General features: G+C 44.9%; 1 protein-coding gene across 1 annotated transcript; it reads right to left on the bottom strand.

The window, feature by feature from the left end:
- Positions 1–15,974: 15,974 nt before the first annotated feature.
- On the bottom strand, positions 15,975–19,753 carry LOC135375595 (THAP domain-containing protein 5-like). Its single transcript, XM_064608273.1, has 13 exons — positions 19,619–19,753; positions 19,362–19,554; positions 19,236–19,277; positions 18,944–19,012; positions 18,669–18,713; positions 18,540–18,599; positions 18,445–18,483; positions 18,245–18,283; positions 17,865–17,930; positions 17,601–17,660; positions 17,281–17,334; positions 16,617–16,713; positions 15,975–16,017 (listed from the first exon to the last, which is right to left on the bottom strand). Coding segments are annotated over exons 1-13 (843 nt in total). The 5' UTR covers positions 19,696–19,753; the 3' UTR covers positions 15,975–16,015.
- Positions 19,754–22,664: the final 2,911 nt, after the last annotated feature.

Raw genomic sequence — 22,664 nt, 5'->3', positions numbered from 1 at the left:
GTTGTTTATGATCAACTGATCCTCTCATTTTTATCTTCACTTATCGCCGGTCTCTAACTAACGTAATTGAGACAAACACATGTAGCAATAGGAGACAAGCAAAAAGACGTGAATGTCTCGAATCGAACTAGGGTTGCCACCAGGCCGGTATTATACCGGCACGGCCGGTTATTTGCGCGGTCTGCCGGTTGCCGGTTGGAAGGTAATACCGGCAGCCTTTTGCCGGTATTTGTGGCTCAAGACCTTTCATAGGGGCTTTTACGGGGTTTTCTCTTCAACATTCCACTACAGCTTGAATAAATCTGGAGCACAGACCCAACTCCACAGTCACCAGTCGTTTTCTTAGTTATTCATTATTATGATTATTCATTGTTATTATTAGTTTCATTGTTATTCATTACATCTTGTGTTCGGAGGGGACAAGAGCAGTGGCTGTGCAAAGCTGTTATTGGTTGTGTCGAGCCAGCTAGAACGTCCCTCACCCACTTTTCCTTTCCCACGAGCCTTTCCTCCTTTCCATCTATTCCACCTCCTCTCCCCCAGCCGGTATTTTTCACTCCGAAAGGTGGAAACCCTAAATCGAACTGCGGATCTTTCGTAGCAAAGTCCGACACTTTACCACTCGACAAACAACGCAGAAGGCGCGGGCCGCCTTAAACTCGCGAGGTCAACCATGCACAATGGGGATTATTTCCGGAGTCGGAGGCGAACGGCGTGATAAGGACGGCGAGCGTGGCGCCATCTAGAATTGGGAAAATCGTGAATCGGAGTTGCTCCCAGACTGGTATGGCCTCTTAAGGAGATCTCTCCGTAAGATTTCTATGTGATACGGTGATGTAGGTTCGTGTTCAGTTCGCCTAATCCTTTTTCCCCCTAATCAGGGGAGGCAATGGAGGAAGGAAACACAAGGAGCGGCCCCTCAGACAGTTTTCTATTGGGACGAGCGTCGCCGGCCTCGCATTGCATTCCGGTATGCTCCTGTCTACCACGTGACCGCTCACGTGACCCTCCAGACAGCATGAGTGCGTTTTCTTATTCAAACCGAGTAGCGAGGAGTTGGGTAACGACGTCACAGCCTTTAATCATCACGTGACTCCAGAGTAGCTACCTTTGACCGTAATTTTCGAACGGCTAGAGTTACCATGACTTGAAAACCCGAGACGAGTCGTGGATCGCCACCACAAGCTCGCTTGCTACCTAACTTTTCTTTCGTTGGCTGGAGTTACTCTGCGCTCAAAATGGCGGACTGGCCTGACGGGCGAGACGATGTGGAAGTGCTGGCAGGCACTCTGTTTAACAACTTAACGCAGATGCGTGCACTCTAGCAAAATTTGAAAATGCTCGTCAGTTTTTAACCAGTCCTACATTTCGAAATTGAACACCACCCATATTGTCTGTCAACAGGACGGTTGGTAGCAGACGTAGCGCTTGTGTGTGACGTCAGAACGACGGCTACCCTTCTTGAGAGCAGAGTAGAGTAGAGTTGTCACTCCCTGGCTGCTCTGGCTAATTTTCGCCCACTGATCTCTATTTAGAAGGCTGGATAGCGGATGGGTGAGGGTATCGCGGGAAAGGGTACGCCATCCGGCCGTCATATTGCGGTGCTCAAAAGAGCGATTACAGCCCATAGGAATGCATGTAAGCTGTGACATGTTTTGCTGTTTGTGAGCGCTTCCCTTGCTGCTTCGCTAAAATTTTTTGCCATGGGTCGCTGCAGAAATCCCTCGTGATTGTGTTCCTTACGTTTTTTGTGTGAAATCCCGTCACGTATATGTTATTTCCTGTCTATAGACCTCTCCTTGTTTGTAAACAAATGACGTCATAGTGTTCGACAGCGCCACGAGTTTGGTAGAGTTGAACTACGTTCGAAGCTAGAGACGAACAAGGTGGCGTCCGAAAGCCACGGTCTTGAGGGGATTACGATAATCCCTGAAAGGGACGCGACCTTCAGTCCTGCTTTTCCTTCAATAGGCGACAACGAACAAGTGTCCATTCGTGGAACCCAGGCCTCCCCTTCTGATTTGTTTAGGTTTCAGTCTGTCTACCAACGCCATGATGACGTTTCTCGGGTAGAGGTTTATTTTGTACTCGTGTGACGCTCGTGTCGTTCCAATTTTGTACTTTGAACTTCTATTATGTGATTTGCTAGTTTTGTGTGGTGTTGTATTTGTTGTGTTACGTTTCCTTTGTGGTCTGTCATCATGTGCGCGTGTTACTTCTGGTGTTTCTCCCATTTCCTTTCTGCTTGAGGGTCTGGAATGCTAGGGAGCAGTATTCTCAGAATCGAGTCGTGGCATTCAACAATGTTTGGCACGTTTGTTTATGAAACTACCTTAATATGCCTATGAATACTTGGCCATAAACATTATGCTTTGCACAGGAAGTTCAGATATGACTTGGTGTGACAGGAAGGGCCGAACGGCAGTACAGCACTTCCAAAGGACTGGGATGAGATTAAATATGTGATATAAAGGCTACATGACGGTAAAAACATATCGACTAGAAAAATGCGCACTAGGAAAGTAATGACGGCAAAGACAATTCAAAATGACTAGGGGTCTTGTGGTGAATGCTCCAACACCTAAATATCACAATTCCAGTTGCAAAGGCAAGTTTGAAGCAGTCAACCAGGTAAGTGGGCAGAGTGCATTACTGGTTGTTGAATATGATCAACCTTGACAATTTCTTTCGCAGATGAGGCCTGGCTGTCACCTTCTCTGTATATATTCCTTGGTAAGGTGGTACTTCTCGTGGCTGGGAAACTTCTTTGATCAGACGGATCACATTGTTTTCATTTGGGCTTCAATCAAACATATGTAGTCGCAAACGTAAGCAGGGAGAATAAAGAGCAGACATACGAGGTTGAAAAATTATTTATTGTCTCTAAGCAGACTTGTGCGTAACGCGTTACAAGTAATTGCGTTACTAGTAATCAATTACTTTTTGGAGTAATTTTGTAATTAATCGATTAGTTTTCTGCAAAAGTAATTTTTAAGGCTATGGTCTCACTCCCTTCTTAAAAAGAGGCAACTTGGTACCAGACCTGTAGCTCTCATGTTCTTCTGTTGGTGGTGAAACTGGTGCCATTCGGAAGCTATGATTCTTGACTCGGGGGGACCGTCTTCCGATTTTCGGCCAGGCATGCGGTTGCGGCGCCATAAGGCCTGGAACATGCCAATATCTCCGATTATGGGTGGTCTTTGTACGAATATGGCGCAAAAGGGAGAGCAGATAGCGGCGCACAATTTGTTGCCTTGTGTTGTTCTGTGATACGTGGAGGGTGGACCGTCTCGCTCTTATTGATATATGACGCCGATAATCCGGAAGCGCCTTCAGAAAAACATGAAAAAATGCCTTTCTTTGGCTTCCTGTTTCGAGGTGTTCTAATGTCACCACACCAGCCTAGAAGTGGCAGTAGATGGGCAATTATGCGCAAAACAATTGCTGAAAATTTCAGTATGATTGGAAGAGTACAGCGCAGGTTATTACGTTTCCAAGCCATTCCAAAACATTCCGACCAAACCGAAACTATACAGGATTTTCGGTGGCCACATCGTGGCGGAGCATGTAACTACCGTGTGATCAACTCCAGTATTCTGCGAAAGGTGCCGCTTGCGTCACTTGTGTTCGTTACGTCACGTTGGTTGCGTAGTGCTCTGGCTGTGCCGCAGTGCTGCGGGACGCGTTCATATTCGCCGTGTTGACAAGTGCTGACTGTCGTGTTCTGATTTGAACTGTTGATACTGCGGTAGGCTGCACGTTCATAGTATCGTTGCTGCTGCCGCTTCGCACAAACTGGAAACGCGCGGCAAGACACGGCCGTGCAAGAATCCTCGAAAACCGCGAAGTTGCGGTCGGAAATCAGTCCGCAAGCTGCGTCGGCGGCTGGCGAGAGAGCAACGGTAAGTTGTAACCAAGTGATTGTAACTTTGTACTGGTGCAGTGCGCTTGCTCTGATTTATTTGTTATTCCCCGTAGGCAATCCAAGCTGTGGTCTTTGCCCCCTTGTATGGTCTTAGGCATCAGTGGTCTTAGTCTAGTGTCATTGCCTTGACTCTGGGGGTAAGACTGAGAAGCACCTGTATTACGACTCTACCCGGATGATTTTTTTTTATAGTCTGAGGTACAGCACAGGAGTAAAAGGGTGAGAATGGACAGCGTTCTCTAGGTTTCGAACTGTCTTCAGCTGTGTCTCACTTCGATATTTCATTTCTGCCCATGAGAGCATTGCCAAGTTTTTGTGCATTTTGACTTTTTCAGATTACCACAGTGGTGCCAACTTTCACTTGCGGCTATCCAAGAGCGTACGATGTGATGCGGTTCAGGTCGATCCGGATGTTATCATAAAGATAAACAATATATGCATTTACCAATTTCTAATGGCTGTGTTCCATCTCCTCTTTTTCTATGTTTGCTACAGTTGCCTCACTGCCTCATCCCGTTGTTTTACACTCGCCAAGCGAATGGCCGCTGCCGCAGTACGATGAACTCAGCATGGGCATGTTCATAGCAATATCACAATGCCCGTACTAACATACCTGAAATTTGACCCGCACATTCCTTTAGTCTCACCATATGTTTGCGCCTAGGGAGCAATACGTGCGTGTATAGTGTGCCTGTGGACCAAATCTAGCGCTACAATGAACGACTGTAGCATTTCGTGCAGCACTATCTTCGGTGCGCAAGCAGCCATTGTCTCAAGGGAATATAAAACTGTAATCGGTATCATCAACATAGTTATCGTAATGAACCTAATTATCGCAATACGTTTGAACAGTAGCAGACCTCGCCGCGCATGCCGAATCATATTCGGTTACTGCAAGTGTCACTGACATCCTGCGTGTTAGATAAAGCTGTTAGGGGCAACAAGCAGGCTCCTACAAAAGAATTGTCACTGCTAGGCAATGAATGTGAACACAGAAAAGGCTACGAGCTAATTCTCTTCCGTCTCCCAAACACACGCTTCTTCGTGTTGTTCCTTTATTTCTTTTTTGCTTCATTGTTTTTAGTCGAACGGAAGGAACCGGGTTATGCACCAGCTTGCCTGCGTCCTGTCCCTTCGGTCGGCAGTTAGGTAGCGGAGTACCGCTATTCGCTACTCCTCTGAAACGCCGCTACTCATTCCGAAACGTAGCGCGGTACCGCTACCGGAAGGAAATATGTACCGGCGCTACTGCCAAGCTGCCTCGTAAGATATTTTTTTATGACGAACATTTAACCGTGATAAGTAGAGCCCACACAACGCTTAGGCAATAAAATATTGTTTTATGCAGGAACAATAAGCACGAAAAATGTCGATACCAGCTCTGAACTTTATTCTAGGCAGAATAAGAGCGTACAGAAATTAGAAAATATCACTTTGGTCATGCCGGATTGTGACACGGATACTGCCTTGTCGAAGTGAAATGGCGTGGAATCCGGGTTACTTCTTTTGTCTTGCCCACTAAAGTAGCGGGAAAGTAGCGGTAGCAGCATCGGACACGTTACCAAAATTTGTAGCGGGAATTATTTTTCCGCTATTGGTTAGAAATTTAGCGCGAGCGCTCCTCCGCTACTGAAAAAGTAGTGAAAAGAGCTGCTCTGTTAGTAGCACCGCTACGCACAGCACTATCTGTCGACAAGGAAACGTGTCCAGCCACACACGCAAACACACAAAAGAAAAAAACCGCCCCCGAATCACGCACGTGTGTGCCGTAATGTAACGCGTATGACTGAATTCAGGTACCGTCTGCACCATGATAAACATTCGTTATGTAGGCAAGAGGATTTTGTCGGTCATATCCTCTTTTATGGCAAAAAGAAAAACAAAAGAAAGAGAGAGAACAAGAAACAGCAAATCGTGATAAAATTTACCTTTTTTTTTGGGGGGGGGATTCATAAAATTAGATTAGGCATATGCTGTGGGACTACTTCTGTGTTATGTATTCTTGTCTTTCGCATTGCACGATCTCGAAAACCTTCCGTATAACGTTCCTTCCATCTGCCGACGTCCTTGACTCTTGCAAGTGAACATGTACGCGTCCTTACATATGTGGCTCCCCAGCTAATAGTTCTTCTTATGAAGCCACAAAAACGTGGTAGTTAGTAGTTAGTCAGTTAAATAACCTAGTAAAATAAAAATAAAAACATGGTATTAGTATATAATATACATTAATATACAAGTATACCATATCAACTGTTTTACATGGCATATCGTATCACCAAAAATGCAACAATGCCATTCACCTTCCTGAAGTTGTACAAGTTGATGCAAAACTTTCCCATCAAGACAAGAAGAAAAGAAGAAAAAAAAGGGTGCCGCGGAAAATGTGTGATCAACGGCATTTAGACACGACGGAGCTACGGCAGACGAGGACAGCACGGAAAGGACGGAAAAGCACCACACCGCCCTTTTCCGTACTGTCCTCGTCTGCCGTAGCTCCGTCGCGTCTGAAATGTCATCCCAACCCCACACTGCGTTGTTAGACAACGACATTTGTTTGTGTGATATACACTAACACAACTACGTGGGGGCTTGAGTGTGTGCCCCACTGCCCCTCGGAACTTTATCATGCTGGGGCAAGGTCCCCTCCAAGCAGTCTATCCAGCTGACACTCAGGACGAACATTTCGCGGGATATCCTAATGGTCGCGTGTTCAATGTGTAGACAACCTCTCGCTCGTCTAGATGCTCAAAACACACAACTGCTCTGGAGCATCTTTACTTGGCGACTGCTGCTCCTCCTTCGAGGATGTACAAGATATTGGGGTGTAGTTCCGTATCGGGACCACTCGTTTTAAAAATTAGTGAAACGGTTAGGAAAGTAAATATTGTATATAAGTGGAAGAAGATCATATACTGAATCTAAAGATGTAAGAATTATAAAATTCTGTGGACTAGAAGTTTTTTTATATGCATTTAAACAACCCCATCTGATTCACTTTTAGCGCAGGAGAAACACGGGAATGCTGAGCCTAACGGATTCGAAACTTGCCGTCTTGCGAAAGGTAGGGCCGTTGAAATGGGCTAAATCACCTCACGTTAGTGAGGTTAGGTTAAGTTAGGTTCTACAGATTGGGGGGTCTGGGGGGGCGCCCCCCTACCCCCCCCAGGCACGCACTAGGCGGTGGGGGCGTCTAGACTGCGCCTCGGGTTAGGTCAGTAAGGTCCTCAGCCAACTGGCGATAAAATTCAATTTTTATACGGTTTACGTAATATACGAGGGTCATTCCTGTTTAATTTCGTTACTAAAGTTACTTCCACTTTCACGTAAAAGCGTTTGATTTTTGTTTTTATTATTTTTTCTTTAAAAAGCCAGTGGTCCCGATACGGAACTACATCCGATATTGGATATACATACATATGTTCGGGTGCCTCTTCTGCGTCACGCGGCGAACTGGCTTTTCCTCTTCGGGCTAAAGCGCGCGTGTACAACGTTATGAGTACTTGGGTGTCATAATTAAAAGCTAGCTAAAATTGGCTAGCAAACCTGTTCTAAAGCTATACTCGATGACCTCGGGTGTGGAAAGATAATTTTCGATTTTGGGAGTGAACATGAAAAGGAAATATCAGTAGCGTGTCATATGCGTCGCATGTTTCTCTCAGGGAAGTCACAGTGACAGTACGTCAATCAGCTACGTGTCTGTGAGAAACTTGCTTTTATTTCGTTGCATTTCTCCATATCGTGCTCATAGCATTTGCTATTACCTTCACGTTATTGTCATAATATCAGTATAGTCTCAGTATATAGTAAAGGGGATATGCCCATGAACGGAGAACCTGTTTCATGACAGTAACTGATCGCAGTTGTCTCGCGACGTAAAGCCTCGAATTATTATTATTATGACAGTAGCTATCGGCGTTGCCTTCGCAAACAGCGAAGAATGGTTGTAGGAAACAATATCCCCGAAAAAAAAAAAAAGTCCGTACACCGAAACGTCCCGTTCCCGCCCCAAAAATGTCCCCGACTGACCGCGTTATTCAGGCTACCAGCGGTATTCCTGCGGCTAATTTCAGAGTTAAGTTCAGAGAGAGCTAATTCCTAAAGTGCGAATGCCACGAGGAACTCCTCGTGTAGTGGCTCAAGTATAATTATTGCGGGACAGGGAAGAAAACATTTCCGCATTCGTTCTAACGAAACAAACTACAAGATTACAACAACACACGCACACGAAGACATGATGATGGCGTGGGGCTCATGCCAGCCAGCAGGCTGACAAGATCACAGACGTTTTTACCAGATGTACGTTTTCTTGCATTTGCGTTCACGTTTTTCTGCTTTTCGTAACCGATTGTGCAACCCGATGCGTGACAGTAAAATTCCGAGACGAGGGACGACGAAAGGCAAGGGATGATAAATCGGCGTTCGATGAAACGGCGTTGGGTAAAATGTCCCAGTCGAAATGACGAAATGAAAACCCCGTCACATTTCCCTGTGCCGTTTCCCTAATGTATCAATCTCGCGTGTGACGTTGTCCCGGTCTCCGTTCCTCAGTACGCTGTATTCCAAAGAGAAAATTAATATAAGCACTAAAATGCTACTGTATTCTCGTACTGTAGTGTCGACTGTATTTTCTTGGCTGGTTGGTTATCTGTACCAAGCGTTAAACAACATCATAGAAACAAAGCAAACGAACCATTGCGCATCATTTGCCGCCATGCTTTTCACCGAGTTCCCGATTTTTCTATTAGCGAAAAAGGAAAAAAGACAGGAAATGGGGGAAATCTATTTTCCCCTTTCTTACACGCGCCTTTCTAGACTCACAACTGCAGATTCGCGGAAACCCACCCAGGAACGTTTCCTAAGCGTTTTTGACGAGCGGTCGTTGCTCAAAACAAATGACAGCAGCATGAAAAGTCTACTCAGCAGCGATAATAGCGAAATCAGTTGAACCCTGGGGATATCGTCTGCGCCATGGTCTGCGAACGAAGTGCGGAAGTAACGACTGCGCTCTGCGGGCGATTTCAGCTGAATTCGTGCTTTCTCGGCGACGCATCGTGGTAGATGAACTCAAATACGACAGACACGGACGGCGTTCCACTAGCAACCCAGGTTTATTTGACACAAATCCTCCCTACCGCTACCCGGAGGCGTGTTTCTCGACAAAGGTGATGTCTTCCTTTGATGAGTTCCAACCAACATGCTCTTTACCTTCTACGTAGTGCATAGGCGCCGACTGCGGGGGGGCCCTTGCCCCTCCGGAACATGAACTAGGGGGGCGCCGCCTCCCCCGGGAAGTCCCGCTAAGAGACTGACACCAACCTTTGGGGCTCGGCGCGCCCGGGTCAAAAGAGCGAAGAGGCACCAACCCCAAAAATGCATCTTGCAATTTGTAAAATATGTATCCGTCCACCATACTCATTATCACAGTAGAAGGTGAGGCGAAGAAACACAGAGGATGACACAACACATAGCCTGAATTTCGCCCAAAGCAATCAGATCCATGAAACGAAGCAGTCGAAAAGGTACCAGCAGCTGCCAGTGAGGTATAACGGTAGGATCTTCGGAACGCATATCCGTTGGGAGCGTGTTCAACTCCCGCTGCTCCATTTCATTGACCATATTCATATATTGCGCGCATTTCGGGTCAAACACCGAGGATTCAATGCATTTTGTTCCTTTTGCAGTCAGTTTTCAAAGGCGTAATGCCTTCAGTTGTGCACATATTCTATTTATATTTATTTATAATTGGGTGTTTACGTTGCGAGACAACTGAGATCATGAGCGATGCGGTCTGTGGATTGCTTTTGCCCATCTGAGGGTTCTTTAACGTGCGATGAAAGCTCATCACACGGCACACCGTATTTAACGTCCCTCGCGGAAGACGGCGTGTCCAAGCAACTTGTACCCTGCCACCAAGTTGCTGGCGTCCTCGGCCGGGTTCGAACCCGCGATCTCGGGATCAGATGGCGAACATGCTACCGACTGAGCCACCGAGGCCGGTGTGTGCACATATTCACTGTTTACGTTCTCTCTGTTCTTTTTCTGTCTGTTCTTCCTTCCTCTTCTTTCTATACCAGTTCTGCATACATCATAGAATCCCGCCAGAGTGTGCGATTCTTCAGCTTTAGCTTTGTGTTCTTCATTTTTCTTTTCCTTTTCTTTCCTTCTTTTTGTTTTCTTTTGTGTTCTTCTTTACTTTGCCTTTTTGTCTTCCCCCTTCACTTTTTTTTTGAATAACAAGCCGACATCCATCTGGCTTACTTTTCCTTCCTTTTTTTAAAAATAAACATATCCTCCCCCCCCCCCCCCGCCAGAGTACTTACTTCGCAGTGCGCCCTTGCCCCCCGGAAAAATGAAAACTCTCCGCCCCTAACGTATGCTCCACGACGCAGCGGATAGATTTGAAATGACCAGTGTGTAACCAGTGTAACAGTCCGTTACGCAACAAAGCTGTTGTTTAGAGCTTGGCTCTTGAGTGTCTCTTCGCTTGTATTTCTGACATTCTTGCAAGGTTTCCACAGAGTAACATATTGGCTTTGGATCGAAACAACTGTTGTGGACAGAACTAAAAATCGTAGCATCCTTTTTTTGCCCCTAGTAAGCAAAGCGTGCGTGTACAATGAACGCTTGCGGCATTTCGTACAACAGCTGTTTCGTTGCAATCTTTTCGCTACGCGACGGACAAGCAGCCCTGCTGTCAAATGTCATATAGAACTGTATTCGTCATTATTATAATACTTATCACAATGAAACTGCGATTGTCACAATAGGCTCGAATCATAACAATTGCGCCCTTCGCTGCGCATGACGAATCAACTTCGCTCTCCCAGTGCCACTGACAACTTCTATGACAGCGAAGCCTGTTAGGGGCGGAAAGCAGGCTGTTACAAAACAATTGTCAGTGCTAGGCGTGAATACTATTGCCGAGAGAGAAAATGATATCAGTCAATCCCCTTCCCCAGAGCACGCGCGTCTTTGTCTCGTTCCTTTTTCTTTACAACTAGTTTCTTTGTTTTCTACATGTGGGGGAACTGAACGAAGAACAGGACCATGGAAGGAGGGGGCACCACGGGAAATGTTTATTATGTAGGCAAGGGGAAGGAGTGCTGTCGCATCCATTTTGCTACGAGGAATTTTTGTCGCACGATAACTATCTTGCAATGCAAATGCAATTTCTTGGATTGAACTCTGAAGTCTGTAGACGGATCCTCCGTTTACTCGCAAGGACAACGATCGTCTCACGACAAACTGTGGGCAATCAGCGCCACGTAATGCGATGGAGACGACTGAAATAAACTAGTGAAATGACCACATTTCGTGGCGAAAGATCACACCTCTTGTCATCTCACAAAGCGATAACACGAATCGCAGCCAAATAGAGAGAGAGAAAAAAAAAAGTTATCTTCACCTACTAGTCACAGCCGCTACTATGCGGAATACGGACAGGTTAAATAGCGTATAATTTTCGACTTCCCTATTTTACTTCGGTTATGCCATTCCTTTGATTCTTATCATTTTGTGTGCGCACTGTGAGTTGAACTTCTAGTTTCAACAGAACTGGTAATTTCATAAGTCATTTCAAGAAATCCTGTTTCTGTAAGCTGTATTGAGATAAAACGGCTACCGATCGGCACGTGAACAGACTCTTCACAGCTGACTGCAATTATTTAGTATTTGCGTCCATTTTTTATGACGGTTGTTTGATCACTTTGCATTTGAGATATATATTTTTATATATCTCAAATATATTATATTTTGCACAGTCTTCGTCACACGCTACGCGCGCGGCAGCTACCCCCATGCTACTCAAAACACGAAAGCACGAAAATCAACTCGCCGTCTTGCACGACAGTTCCAGAAGACTTTTACGAGACAATCCTCCCTTCTACACACGTATAAACACCGAGTACAGTGGCATAGAGAAGAGACTCAAGGTCGAAGGGTCCAGTCCACAGGGGTGGCGTACAATGCATTCGGCCCATAGAGATAGCGTGTCGGGGGTCCGCAATGCATTCTGGACAGGTCCTGGTCGGACGTCATGAGCTACGTCACTGTTCACGTCACCAAAAACATGGCTGCGCCCGTGGTCGGTTTCGAAACGTTTGTAAACAATACGGATTCTACTTCTGTGCGGTATTTCGTGACTTCTTTCAACCTCGGTAATCAGTTTTATTGGTTATTATTGCAGCTGAGCATGCAAGTTCATAAAATTGGTCTCGCAGTGACCGCCGACGACATCGGTGTTTGGGTTCGCTCAGTGAATCGGATCGGAGGTGCTCTTCTACACGGAGTCATATTGGTACCCATCATATGTGAAATAAACTATCGCTGTGATTCGATAGATAAAATATCGCTTAGTGTTGATTTATGCCATCTTGTTCCAACTACGTCAAACTGCGGCACCGTAGTATGATCACTTTGCTTGGAACGGAACGATGGCCTATTGACAGCTAAAAAAAGTACTGTATTGCTTACAGACATTATACGAACGTACCTATATGTTTATGACATGCATGATAGATAGCACGAGGTGAAAAATTATATGCAGACATGGGAAGTAGTCAATAGTAGCGATGTTTTCTGCTGATTACCTACATCAGTTAGGTTATATTGCAAGGCGTAACTACTTAGTTGCAGCTCCTGCCTTCACGTTGATACACAGCGGTCTTTATGGCTCATTGACGCTTGAAATAAACTGGTGGAAAGTACAGATATAGCATACAGCGACCATTCTACAATGCTGCTGGGTGCTTTAGTGCATACAACATTCCACATCACGTATCACCTGAACACTGACAAAAGCACCACATTCTCCTCCATTCCATGCGTTATTATCCCCAAAAGGCATGGGCAGGCAAGACATCTGGTCCTAATTTCACTTTACTTTCTTTGTGTGTATGCTATAATAATAATAGTATTTATTTCCACAATATTGTGGGGGACCCAAGGACAAAAAGCTCCTTTGGAGTTTGACAACACCTAGTGAAGCACGGCCTGACATTTTCATGCTTGTTAGGGACCTACAACTTTGCAGCCAACTTACAAAAGTGCAGCCCAAGAAAAATCATAACTAATCATAAGTTATCATAACTATGATGAATAAGTTCTGACTGCATGGAGATGCCAAAGGTCTCGGGGAGCCATTGAAAGTACTCTCATAATCGGATCTAATTCACTGATTTTGATTCACAATGCATAAAACTTCATTGTTAAACTTGTTTGCAAGTACAAGTTTTTGCTCACGCAAAGGAAAAGTAATGAAAAATATCTGCTGCACGGGCCCAATTTTTGTAAGACCACATTTTGGAAAAGACAAGATGCACATTGTACAAGGTAAATCAGAGTACACAGAATCCCGGGCGTGGGCATGCTCCAAGGTACAGAGTACTGTCAGTGATCTTTGTGTATGATATTTTGTAAGACATGGTAGGGTGTTATGAGCATGGGAATACTGTAAAAAAATGAACTATTAAAAGGGTGAGTAATTGAAAATATACTTACATTGCATTACACAGTTGCAGTAGTCATGGCTTTAATGAATGGTATAGAAATGTAGTTTCACTAGTGACTGAACTACATCTTCAAGTAGTAATAGCACTTGAACTATAATACATGATTAAAGTACTTGCTGTGCATATGTACAAAACAACAGGAAATAAGCATACTATAAGGAATCACATAAAACGATTGCACTTTAAACTAATAGTAATTGCACTTGAACAATAGTATGCAATTAAAAGACTTACTGCACATATGTACAAAACCCATGGAAATATGCATATTGTAAGAAGTTACATAAAACTATTGTCCTTTAAACTGAGTTAGCTTAGTAAACAATTGCCTGCATCTGACTTTATGCAGCTCCTCTGTGCGTGTCTTGCTGGCATGCCGCATACGTATATTGAGGTACTTGTGTGCAATGCATCTTATCAAGTGAAAGTAATGATTTTCCAATGGAGACTGCTCGAGCATATGTTCTTCACGTAGAGAAGGAAAGAACCCACTGTCCATCACAGAATCCAGCACTTGCAGGAGCATTCTTTGCATGAGAGTTCCTGATGCCATACCTTCTTTAAGAAGGGCCTCGCGTAGCACCTTCTCTGATCTTCTGCATATCGTGATTACATCAGGGGATGGATAAGGAAGTTTGTGAAACCTTTCTTTCTGTTGTATCAAAGAATGGTGGAGAGAAGGCACAAGAACTGTCAAGTGGGAGACACAGGTCTCACATTTTAGGTATCCCTGTAGGTAGGACACAATGTGTCCTGCAATATATACGATAACTCTGTCACCAAAAATGGACGGTTCTGTAGGATCTGAAAAATAGTCATGATCAGAGATGTCGTTGTGCAGGCTTGTTTCTTCAGTCACCACAGTCCTCCCTTTTGACGTCCAGTTTATTATGTCTTCTGACTGCACCTGTGTTGCACTACTGACATGCAGTATAGTGACGTTTTCAAGTGGGAGACAGTTTCCTTTCCGGGAGCTTTGTACTTCAGTACTCACAATCAACTTTTTATATGCTGCTGCAAACTGCCTTGCAGTTGGGTTGTTGTTGTAGCCCCCATGTGAACGTAAGATGCCAAAGAATAGTTCTAAGTGGTCTTGGCTCACTCTATGCATTGGGAGGTAGTTCACCAGAGACTTAGAGAAGAGAGAGTCATACAGTTCAGTGGCACTTTTACAGCACACAAGGAAACCAAGGAACCCAGTTTTCCTATTTGTTTGCAGAAGAAGAGGCCCAGATTCACTTTTTCGAAGCCGAGATATGTAGGAGGTCACAATTTGAAACATTTTACGGACATCATCAATGTTGTCAGGGCACAGTGGTCTTTTCCAAGACTTTTGTTGCACATTCACTGAGTTAAGGGCATCAAAAGTATTGTTGATGATCCTAAGAAACCTTTCAGTTGCTTCAGAATCTTCGAAACCTTCAATGGCCAGGCTACGGCATTCATTTATAGCATCTGCCACAGACATACTTAGAAGCTCTGTGGCAAGCCTCACCTTCATAGGCTGTCGCTGCCAGTGAATGTGGGCTTTTCGTAGCTTGTTTGCTGCATGAAGCCCCCTTTCTCCTGCAGTAACTGTAGTCTTTCAACGTGGTCCCACGAAACTGTGCAGCCATCTTCATCAACAAAGCATTTGAAATGTGATAAGGCATTTCTTATTAATTTTAGCATATGGCATGCGTCAAGGAATATAAATATGGGTTCTGCTGTGTTGGGATGGGGGAAGCTTGTTCTCAGATTGTTCGACTGTAGGCAGCAGCCAAGGTTTTGCAGCATGGAAAGGTTAGCTGCAGCACCATCACAGGTAAGTGACACAACTGCTATTCCAGCTTCGTGAGCAAGTACCAATGCTTCTTTCACGAGGTTGCTGCGCTGTTCCCCAGAGATGCCATCTACTAGGAAGTAGCCAATGGGTAACTTCCATTGCTCATGTAGGGAAACAAGCAGGATGACAAACGCTTCCTTAGCTACTGTGCCAGTATCGTCACAGCTTGGTCCCACACTTACATACCCATAAGTCCTTCTTCCGTCCCACTCTATGTGCCGCCTTATAGCCATTTCGTCAACCATAAGGCTGCACACAGATGGCACACCTTTTTGCTTGTTGCTCATTGCCTGCATGTGTAGTGCTGCAATTGCCTCCTTTGTGAAGCCAGGCTCACCATCGACAGACTGGTACCACCTCTTAATAGTACGGGGATGAGGAAGGCATGTGTCAAAAGTGTGACGTACGTAGTCGTACCCACGTGGTGAGAGATAGTGCAGAGTAAGAGCAAAAGCGCGGAGCTCTGGACTGTACTGTTTTGGTAAGCTAGTGCCTGCAACCTTAGCTGCCTGTCGCATAAGGAGCTCTTTGTTCGCGCCAGCAATATTTTCTAGACACCTTGCTTGTTCCTCCAGCAGAATGTTCTTGGATGTGAGGTCGCTAGTTATATGCTCTAGCTTTGCAACCTTTTGTTTTATACGACGCTGTGCCTGTTGCAGAGCCTTAATCCTCTTCTTGCTGACAGTGTGAAGGTTTCCTACTCTTTTTACTTCCTTTTTGAGGAAAGCCTTTACAGGTGTGTCCTCAGATGATGGTTCCTAGGACAGTATTTAGCATCTATGTTAACACATCACTGGGCCAGTTTTGATATAGATAACAGCAATGGCCATGCAGCTATCTTATATCATGCATCTATTGTTACTTGTTTATTATTTTGCTTTCATGTAATAGTAGTGTGCTGCTTGCACTTTATCAAGGGCAAGGGAGACTTATCTTAATTCTCTTACAAATGGTTCTTCCTTGAGTAAAGAAAAATAAAAGGACGGTAACATATGCTCAGTACAAGAGCCATGCCATTTGGCTAATTTGAACACTTACATGCAGTGGAATGCAGATGAGGTATATATATACATGAGTGGGAGGTAGAGTGGGAAAGTCAGGTCTAGTAGTAGAACAGACACTTGAAAAATGGCAATGAAGCTTCCTAAAATTGATTACAAGCTTTCCACACTTCTTCCTGTACTGATTCCTTTCGTTCTGTACCTGATGATGTTTCCCTTCATTCAGCACCATGCCAAAGCTAGAAATAACTTTAAGGAAGCTTCATTGCTGTTTCTCACTTGTACGCAGTGCTACCCTGAACTAAGTGATGACCTAACAAACTTGTATCTTTCTGAATACATACTGTGATACTCACAGAGTACAGGAGTGCTGCACCTTTGAGTCGTAGTTGCCACAACAGGTGGCACAAAATCAGGCATGCAAATCACAGGAAGTCCACCACTGTGGGATGGCTAAAGTAATCTTTATTTCGTCAAATGTGTACAATTCATTGTGGTTTGTGTTACAGTTGTAAGTAATCAACAACATGCAGAAAGTGGTATGCAGTGGATAATTTGTCATTAGAGGGAATGAAACTAAGTATCCTACCGAATATCTTATGAAATCTTGACATTAATGCTCATGTACACTATCGGTAATGTGAACACCAGTGTGTGGCCAATCCCTCACTGTGTTCTCCAGCATGTCGTATATGTCGTATTTACATCCGATAAATATGTACTTTAAAAAATACTTCCTCCCCCTGTTTCAGAGTTTTCATAAACTTTCATGACTTTCATTAACTGCACTTCACTATGGTTGTGCCCTCTGCTCTCATGCTCAGCTGTACTTCGTTCTTTGCGCCAAATCTTCAGCATGTTCTTTGCACCTAAGCTAAGCTATTTTCAGTGTGGAGTTTGCCGTCTACAAGCAGTTTGCCTGTACCTGTATGACATATTATCTCTCCTGCATATCCACTGGTTAATCTTTTCACAGTATATACCCATGCAATTCTTAGTATCCCTGGTCACTACTCTTACCGTATATCTGCTGGTGCTTGGGGTAGAAAAGGTAATGCTGGAGGAACTAGTGATCTGGAAATATACAGAAATAACAAAAACATAAATTACATGTTACAGGTTTGCAATGTCGAATTACACGCTTTCAGAGCACTCACGTATATTTCACATAAAGGAACCAAGAAGTTTTTTTTTTTTTCACGTTTAAATAATGCTGTGAACGAAGCGTGTTTTGTGATCATGAAGTGACCAGCACATAACTGGATGAATGGCATGGGTGCTACACTCTTTTTTTTTGTGTGTGTGTCTCAGAACTACCGATCTTTCTCTATGAGGCTTACCAGAGATGGGTATTTCAACGATTTTGGAGTTTCAGCAGTGGTACTGCTTTCCAAGAGACTCTGCAAAGAAAATATACTAAGAGATGCAGGATTATGCTTCGAAGTGGTTTAGAATAGAGCAAAATATGGTTTTTGTCACGGTGGGTAAATGAAAATTGAATTAATGAGCTCTACCACATATACTACCACAGAGGGGCAGAGAGTAATAGCTATTGCACAGCCAATTAACATTCATACAGCAATTTCCACGTGCTAACATCTTACCGGTGATGTTGCCTCATTCCAGTCATCAAAAGCTGAAAGATTCTCGCAGTCAAATCCAGTGCTGTCCTAAAATTGATGTCAATACGATTAGCACTTATCCAAACAGTCGGAAAACTAAAAACAAGCTCCAGATTTTTGTGATGATGCAAGCATATAGATCTTTTGGGACTTTAATGTGCTCAGTCACTTCATTCAAGCAAGGTTCAAAAGCACATGCAAAAATACTCACACAACACTGCTACATCTATGTAGTCAATACGGTAAAGCACAAGTAATGGACAGGAAACCTAATCATTTTGGCATTGCATTTACAATATGGCTATATTTTTTAGCAGTACACGGCAATGACAGCGTCCATATGAAAGCAATGCAATGCTTACACCACTCAGCGCAGTATCCAAGTGACCACCTGATGTGCCCTTAAAGGGAGAAAATAGCAGAATGTCTTATATGGTGATGTACATAATCCAGCTAAAGGAAATAAACACATCATGCCCAATCGAGCTACTGTGTACACAGGTGACTTGAAATGCATAGCCGACACCTGAATATTAAACTGAGAACACTAAATCACATATACCATAGTTGACGAGGCGAATACATCCATAGCTTCGTGCACCTGTAATGCAAAATTTTTAGTGATACTGTAGTGGAATGCATATAACCAGATCTTACGTCACATAGCTCTGGTCCAGGCTCAGACACAGTATGTGGCACTTCTGTTTCTTGTAGATACTACAATGACAACAGTGGCAACAGCTATTATATATGCACCACTGCACACAACCACAATTTTTCACATACCTGCTGATCATGGATCAAAGAGTGTGGGCTCACCGTACTGGACCCCTGTTCAAAGGAGGAACATGATGTGTCTTACACAAAAAAGATAATGACATACCATATACATGCAGGAACTTTCCACTTTCAGGGATTTAATATAGGGCACCAAGTAACCAAGGCAACATATATAATGTAGCACATTAATGTTAGAAATGTAAGCCAGCAGTAGATATTCACATGGCACATTATTCAGCTTTGCAATTACTTCTATGCACAAAACGAAATTCTTTATGCACCTGCTGAGCTTGCGCAGAGCAGTGTGGGCCCAACCTGCCTTCCTGTTCAAAAGAGGGACCTGATGTGCTCTACACGAAAAAGAAAATCAGAACAATATTGTATTTGGTACCATGCACATTTTCCGATTTCGGGAACTACATACGTCGTAACAAACAAGGCAACAGAAATAAACGATGCGCGCAGTACAATGTAATAAATATAAGCCGGCTAATGCGGTTGGCACATCCTCAACTTCGTGAACTTAAGCAACAAGCATTTTGTGGTACTGTATAATGAAAATGACTAGCTTACATCACTTGGTTCTCGTCTGCTGGCTTGTAACACCTGCAGGTGCTATAAATGACAAAGTGATATCAGCAGCATATCAATGTAGTTCATGCACGCGCCGACTACCTTTTCTTCTTTTATTTTACGCACCTGTAGAGCGTGTACCGAAGAGTGTGCAACGGGAACAGCGCCTTGTCGTAGGCGGACTCGTGCCGGTGATGTCCTGTCAAAATCGTCATTCCTGAAATGCTTCGAGCAGACAACACTATTCTTTGTTGGGACCCAGCTTGGACGTCCAATTGCATGTGCCCATGCCAGCCGCAGAGAGGAATCGCGAGGAAAACTATACGAAGAGCCGAGGGCAATAAATACGAAGAGTTTCGAAACTCGCGGAACATGTCACTTACCAGTGGTATGTTATACCAGATTCTTTGCAGGCGAATGTCGAGCGATTCGCGCATCCCAAATAGCAACATATCACCATTGTGAATTACAAATAGCATGCCGACAACAGAGAAACAAAACTACCGAAGTACACGGCAGCCCCAGCTGTGCGCTGCGTCAAAAAGCGTCGAAGTAAACAAACAAAACATATAGATGCACTGATTGGTCCGTAGAGCAATGACGTTTAATGACGTTTAGTGACGTGCGACCAGGACAAGATGGCGGTTTTGCACCAAGCGACCGCTTGAGGGTAGTTACAAATATGGCGGACATATGTCACCCCTGTGGTCCAGTCGGCAGCTGTCCCACGCGCGTTTCTCCCTAACGGGGTCATCCACGGAAACCGCGACGGTGGCGCCCCGCCGTAGGAAGTCCGTAAGTAAATTCAAGATGGCTACCGTGAGACCGTAGCCTTAAAGTAATCTCGTTACAATTTTCAGTAATCTGTTAGTAGTAATCGATTACATTTTCAGTAAAGTAGCTGCTGGCCTCCGACTCAGAGGCCTACAGTATTGCAAAAGAATAAGAATAATACAAATAAAGGCTCAGTCAACCTTCCGAAAATGGAAGTCCCCATATTAGCATTCCACCCTGTATCCTCCTGGGATACTTTCCTGTGACGACCCAGGCTTTTGCACGAAATCAACATAACAAACTTTTCCATTTTCTAATATCGAAGAGACAGTCAAGCAGTCGCTAGGGCTTGCCTTGCCCCCACAGCTGAGTGCCATAAAACTTTATTTGACATGTTCGCAGTGTCTCTCCGTGGGAGGGGTGACCTCTGCTTTCCTTTGACAGTGTTGCTTCCCCCAAGAAGCGGACTTTTGTAGAAGGGGGCGTCACTATATGTGACTCGAAGCTGTGGCAATTACAGTGTTCTTGGAATGCGGTGTCGGACGCACATGTGTTTTTCAGTTTGGCATACGTGACTGCGCCAGACTATGACATGGCGCGGGAGGGGCTATATACAAACCCTGGATGACCTCAAGAAGAGAGAGAGAGAGAGTAAGACAGTACGTCAGTCAGTCGGAGTTGTAAGACTCTCAAGAGACGGAACCAGCGAGGACCGAGGAGCCGTCGATATGTGATCGAGAGCGGGAGCACGGACGGATGCCCCGGGGAAGATAGGCGACGGAGGCGCCTCGATGCGTGGAAGCCACCTGCGACGGTTTGTTCCCGGAGTCTCCTTCCACCAGCGCTGACGTCCGGGCAACCGAAGCTACAACTGAGTGAGACCAGCTGGCGGCGACTGACCGGCGCGAGACGTGTACCTGACTATGAGGAGAGCGACGAGACGGACCTACGAGGGCGGTAGCCGAACTTCTGGGACCGAGCCTCCAAGTGGGACAGTATACCTGCCGCCAAGTCGGCGTCTTCGCTACTGTTGTTATCAGGGCCGTGGACCAATAATGGAGACCAGAGCGGATGAAGACCGACGGAAGCAGCAACTGAAAGTCAGAGCTTGGAGAGCCGGCCGCGTAGGTCACTGCCGAAGTCGTCTTCAGAGTTCGTCTACCACTCCATCGTCCATGGTGAGGTGGTGTCGTCGGGATGCGCAAAGTCAGGGTCAGTCACTCTTGCCGCCGTGTTATACGTAGGTCTCCCTGCATATATCGCGCAGTTTGTGTTATCGATCACCCAAAGTGATAATAACGTAGTGTTTAGTTGTGTTCATATTAAATCTTGTTTGTGTTTGTTAAACCTGTTTGGTGTCATTCGTTCTCGCCTCTGCGGGTGCCCGCATGATTGTATCCCCTTTCTTCGTTAACTTGCCCCGTCAACGTGCCCCGTCCCCTTCGGAAACGAGGGACGTCACATCGCCTCGAGATCGAACTTGTGGCGCTGCAGGCGCGACATTAGTGGGGATGCCCAGACAGCCGGCCCGTACGCGCTATATGGATTCTGTGGAGCTGGATGCAGTTCTACTTGCGTTTTCCCGTTCAACGCATTGTTTTTGCACAAATTCGACGTGAAAACCTCGTACAATATGGTCCGCTTCTGTTGTGTATTTGGATGCACCACTTACAGGACAGAAAATGGTGTGAGCTTTCACAAGTTTCCGAAAAACCTGGCGTTGCGAAAAGCGTGGGTCATAAAGTTGAAAACAGCCAAGAAGCCTGCAGCGTACAGCGAAGTGTGCAGCAAGCATTTCACCAATGACGACTTCAGACAAACGACAAAGGAAGACAACAAAGGTTAGTAATCTAAAATTTTGCAATCGCAACATAATAAACGGAGCATGGAAAGAGCCCCGCGTCCTCTCTTCGTGTGTTTTCGCTCGTCCGGCATCTCCGCATGACAAATAATTATCTGTGTGTTAAAAGCAAAGATTCGATGTGGGATACTTGGGTCAACGCAGTTTTGAAACTGCCGCAGTGTGCAGTGGCGTATCTAGAGCTACCTGCACCCATGGCAACATGGTTAACATGATGTCCTTGGGGATGCGTTTTCGTGAGGTCCGCACTAGGTTTCACCCTACAACCTCTCTAATCGCGGGTGCTTTAGATCATTTATGAATGTGCCAGGTTGAGTGCCCGACCTGGCACATTCACACGCGAACACATAATGGCGCCCCTGTTCACCTGGCGCCCATGGCACCTGTCCACACCTGCCACACCCTAGATACGCCACTGGCAGTGTGGTTTGACAACATTCTGTGTCGTGTGCGAGCTTTCGGGCTATGTTGTTCCTTCCTAGCATTTCCAATCCCATCCTTGTGTTGACACCGCATAAGTTTAACCCGCAGTGTCTTTCTTAGGTCTTGTTCGTCCAAGACTAAAACCGACCCAGGCAAAAATCTGGACTGGTTTCAGAATGGTTCCAGTTGAATCTTGGTGGTCCCAGCTGGATTCGCAAGTGGGGTGGCTGGTTCCACATTGGTGAAATGGTGAAATTTATATATATATATATATATAATAATTTTATATTATACTAATAATAAATATTATAATTAATAAGTAGTAAGTTTTGGCTTGCTCATGCATTAACAAGTTTCCTGAAGGTATTTAC

The sequence above is a fragment of the Ornithodoros turicata genome, unplaced genomic scaffold (assembly GCF_037126465.1).
Source record: "Ornithodoros turicata isolate Travis unplaced genomic scaffold, ASM3712646v1 ctg00000903.1, whole genome shotgun sequence".
Taxonomy (NCBI): Eukaryota; Metazoa; Arthropoda; class Arachnida; order Ixodida; family Argasidae; genus Ornithodoros; species Ornithodoros turicata.
The sequence above is the reverse complement of the archived record's forward strand: the minus strand, read 5'-3'. Positions and strand labels throughout refer to the sequence as shown.

Excerpts from the sequence above, each read along its gene's own strand:
- LOC135375595 (XM_064608273.1), bottom strand. The coding sequence starts at position 19,695 with ATGGTGATATGTTGCTATTTGGGATGCGCGAATCGCTCGACATTCGCC. Across the intron at positions 17,931-18,244 it reads TGGATACTGCGCTGAGTGGT|GACAGCACTGGATTTGACTG; the intron begins GTAAGCATTGCA and ends CATCAATTTTAG. Across the intron at positions 16,714-17,280 it reads CAAGCACCAGCAGATATACG|CCATCCCACAGTGGTGGACT; the intron begins GTAAGAGTAGTG and ends AGATTACTTTAG.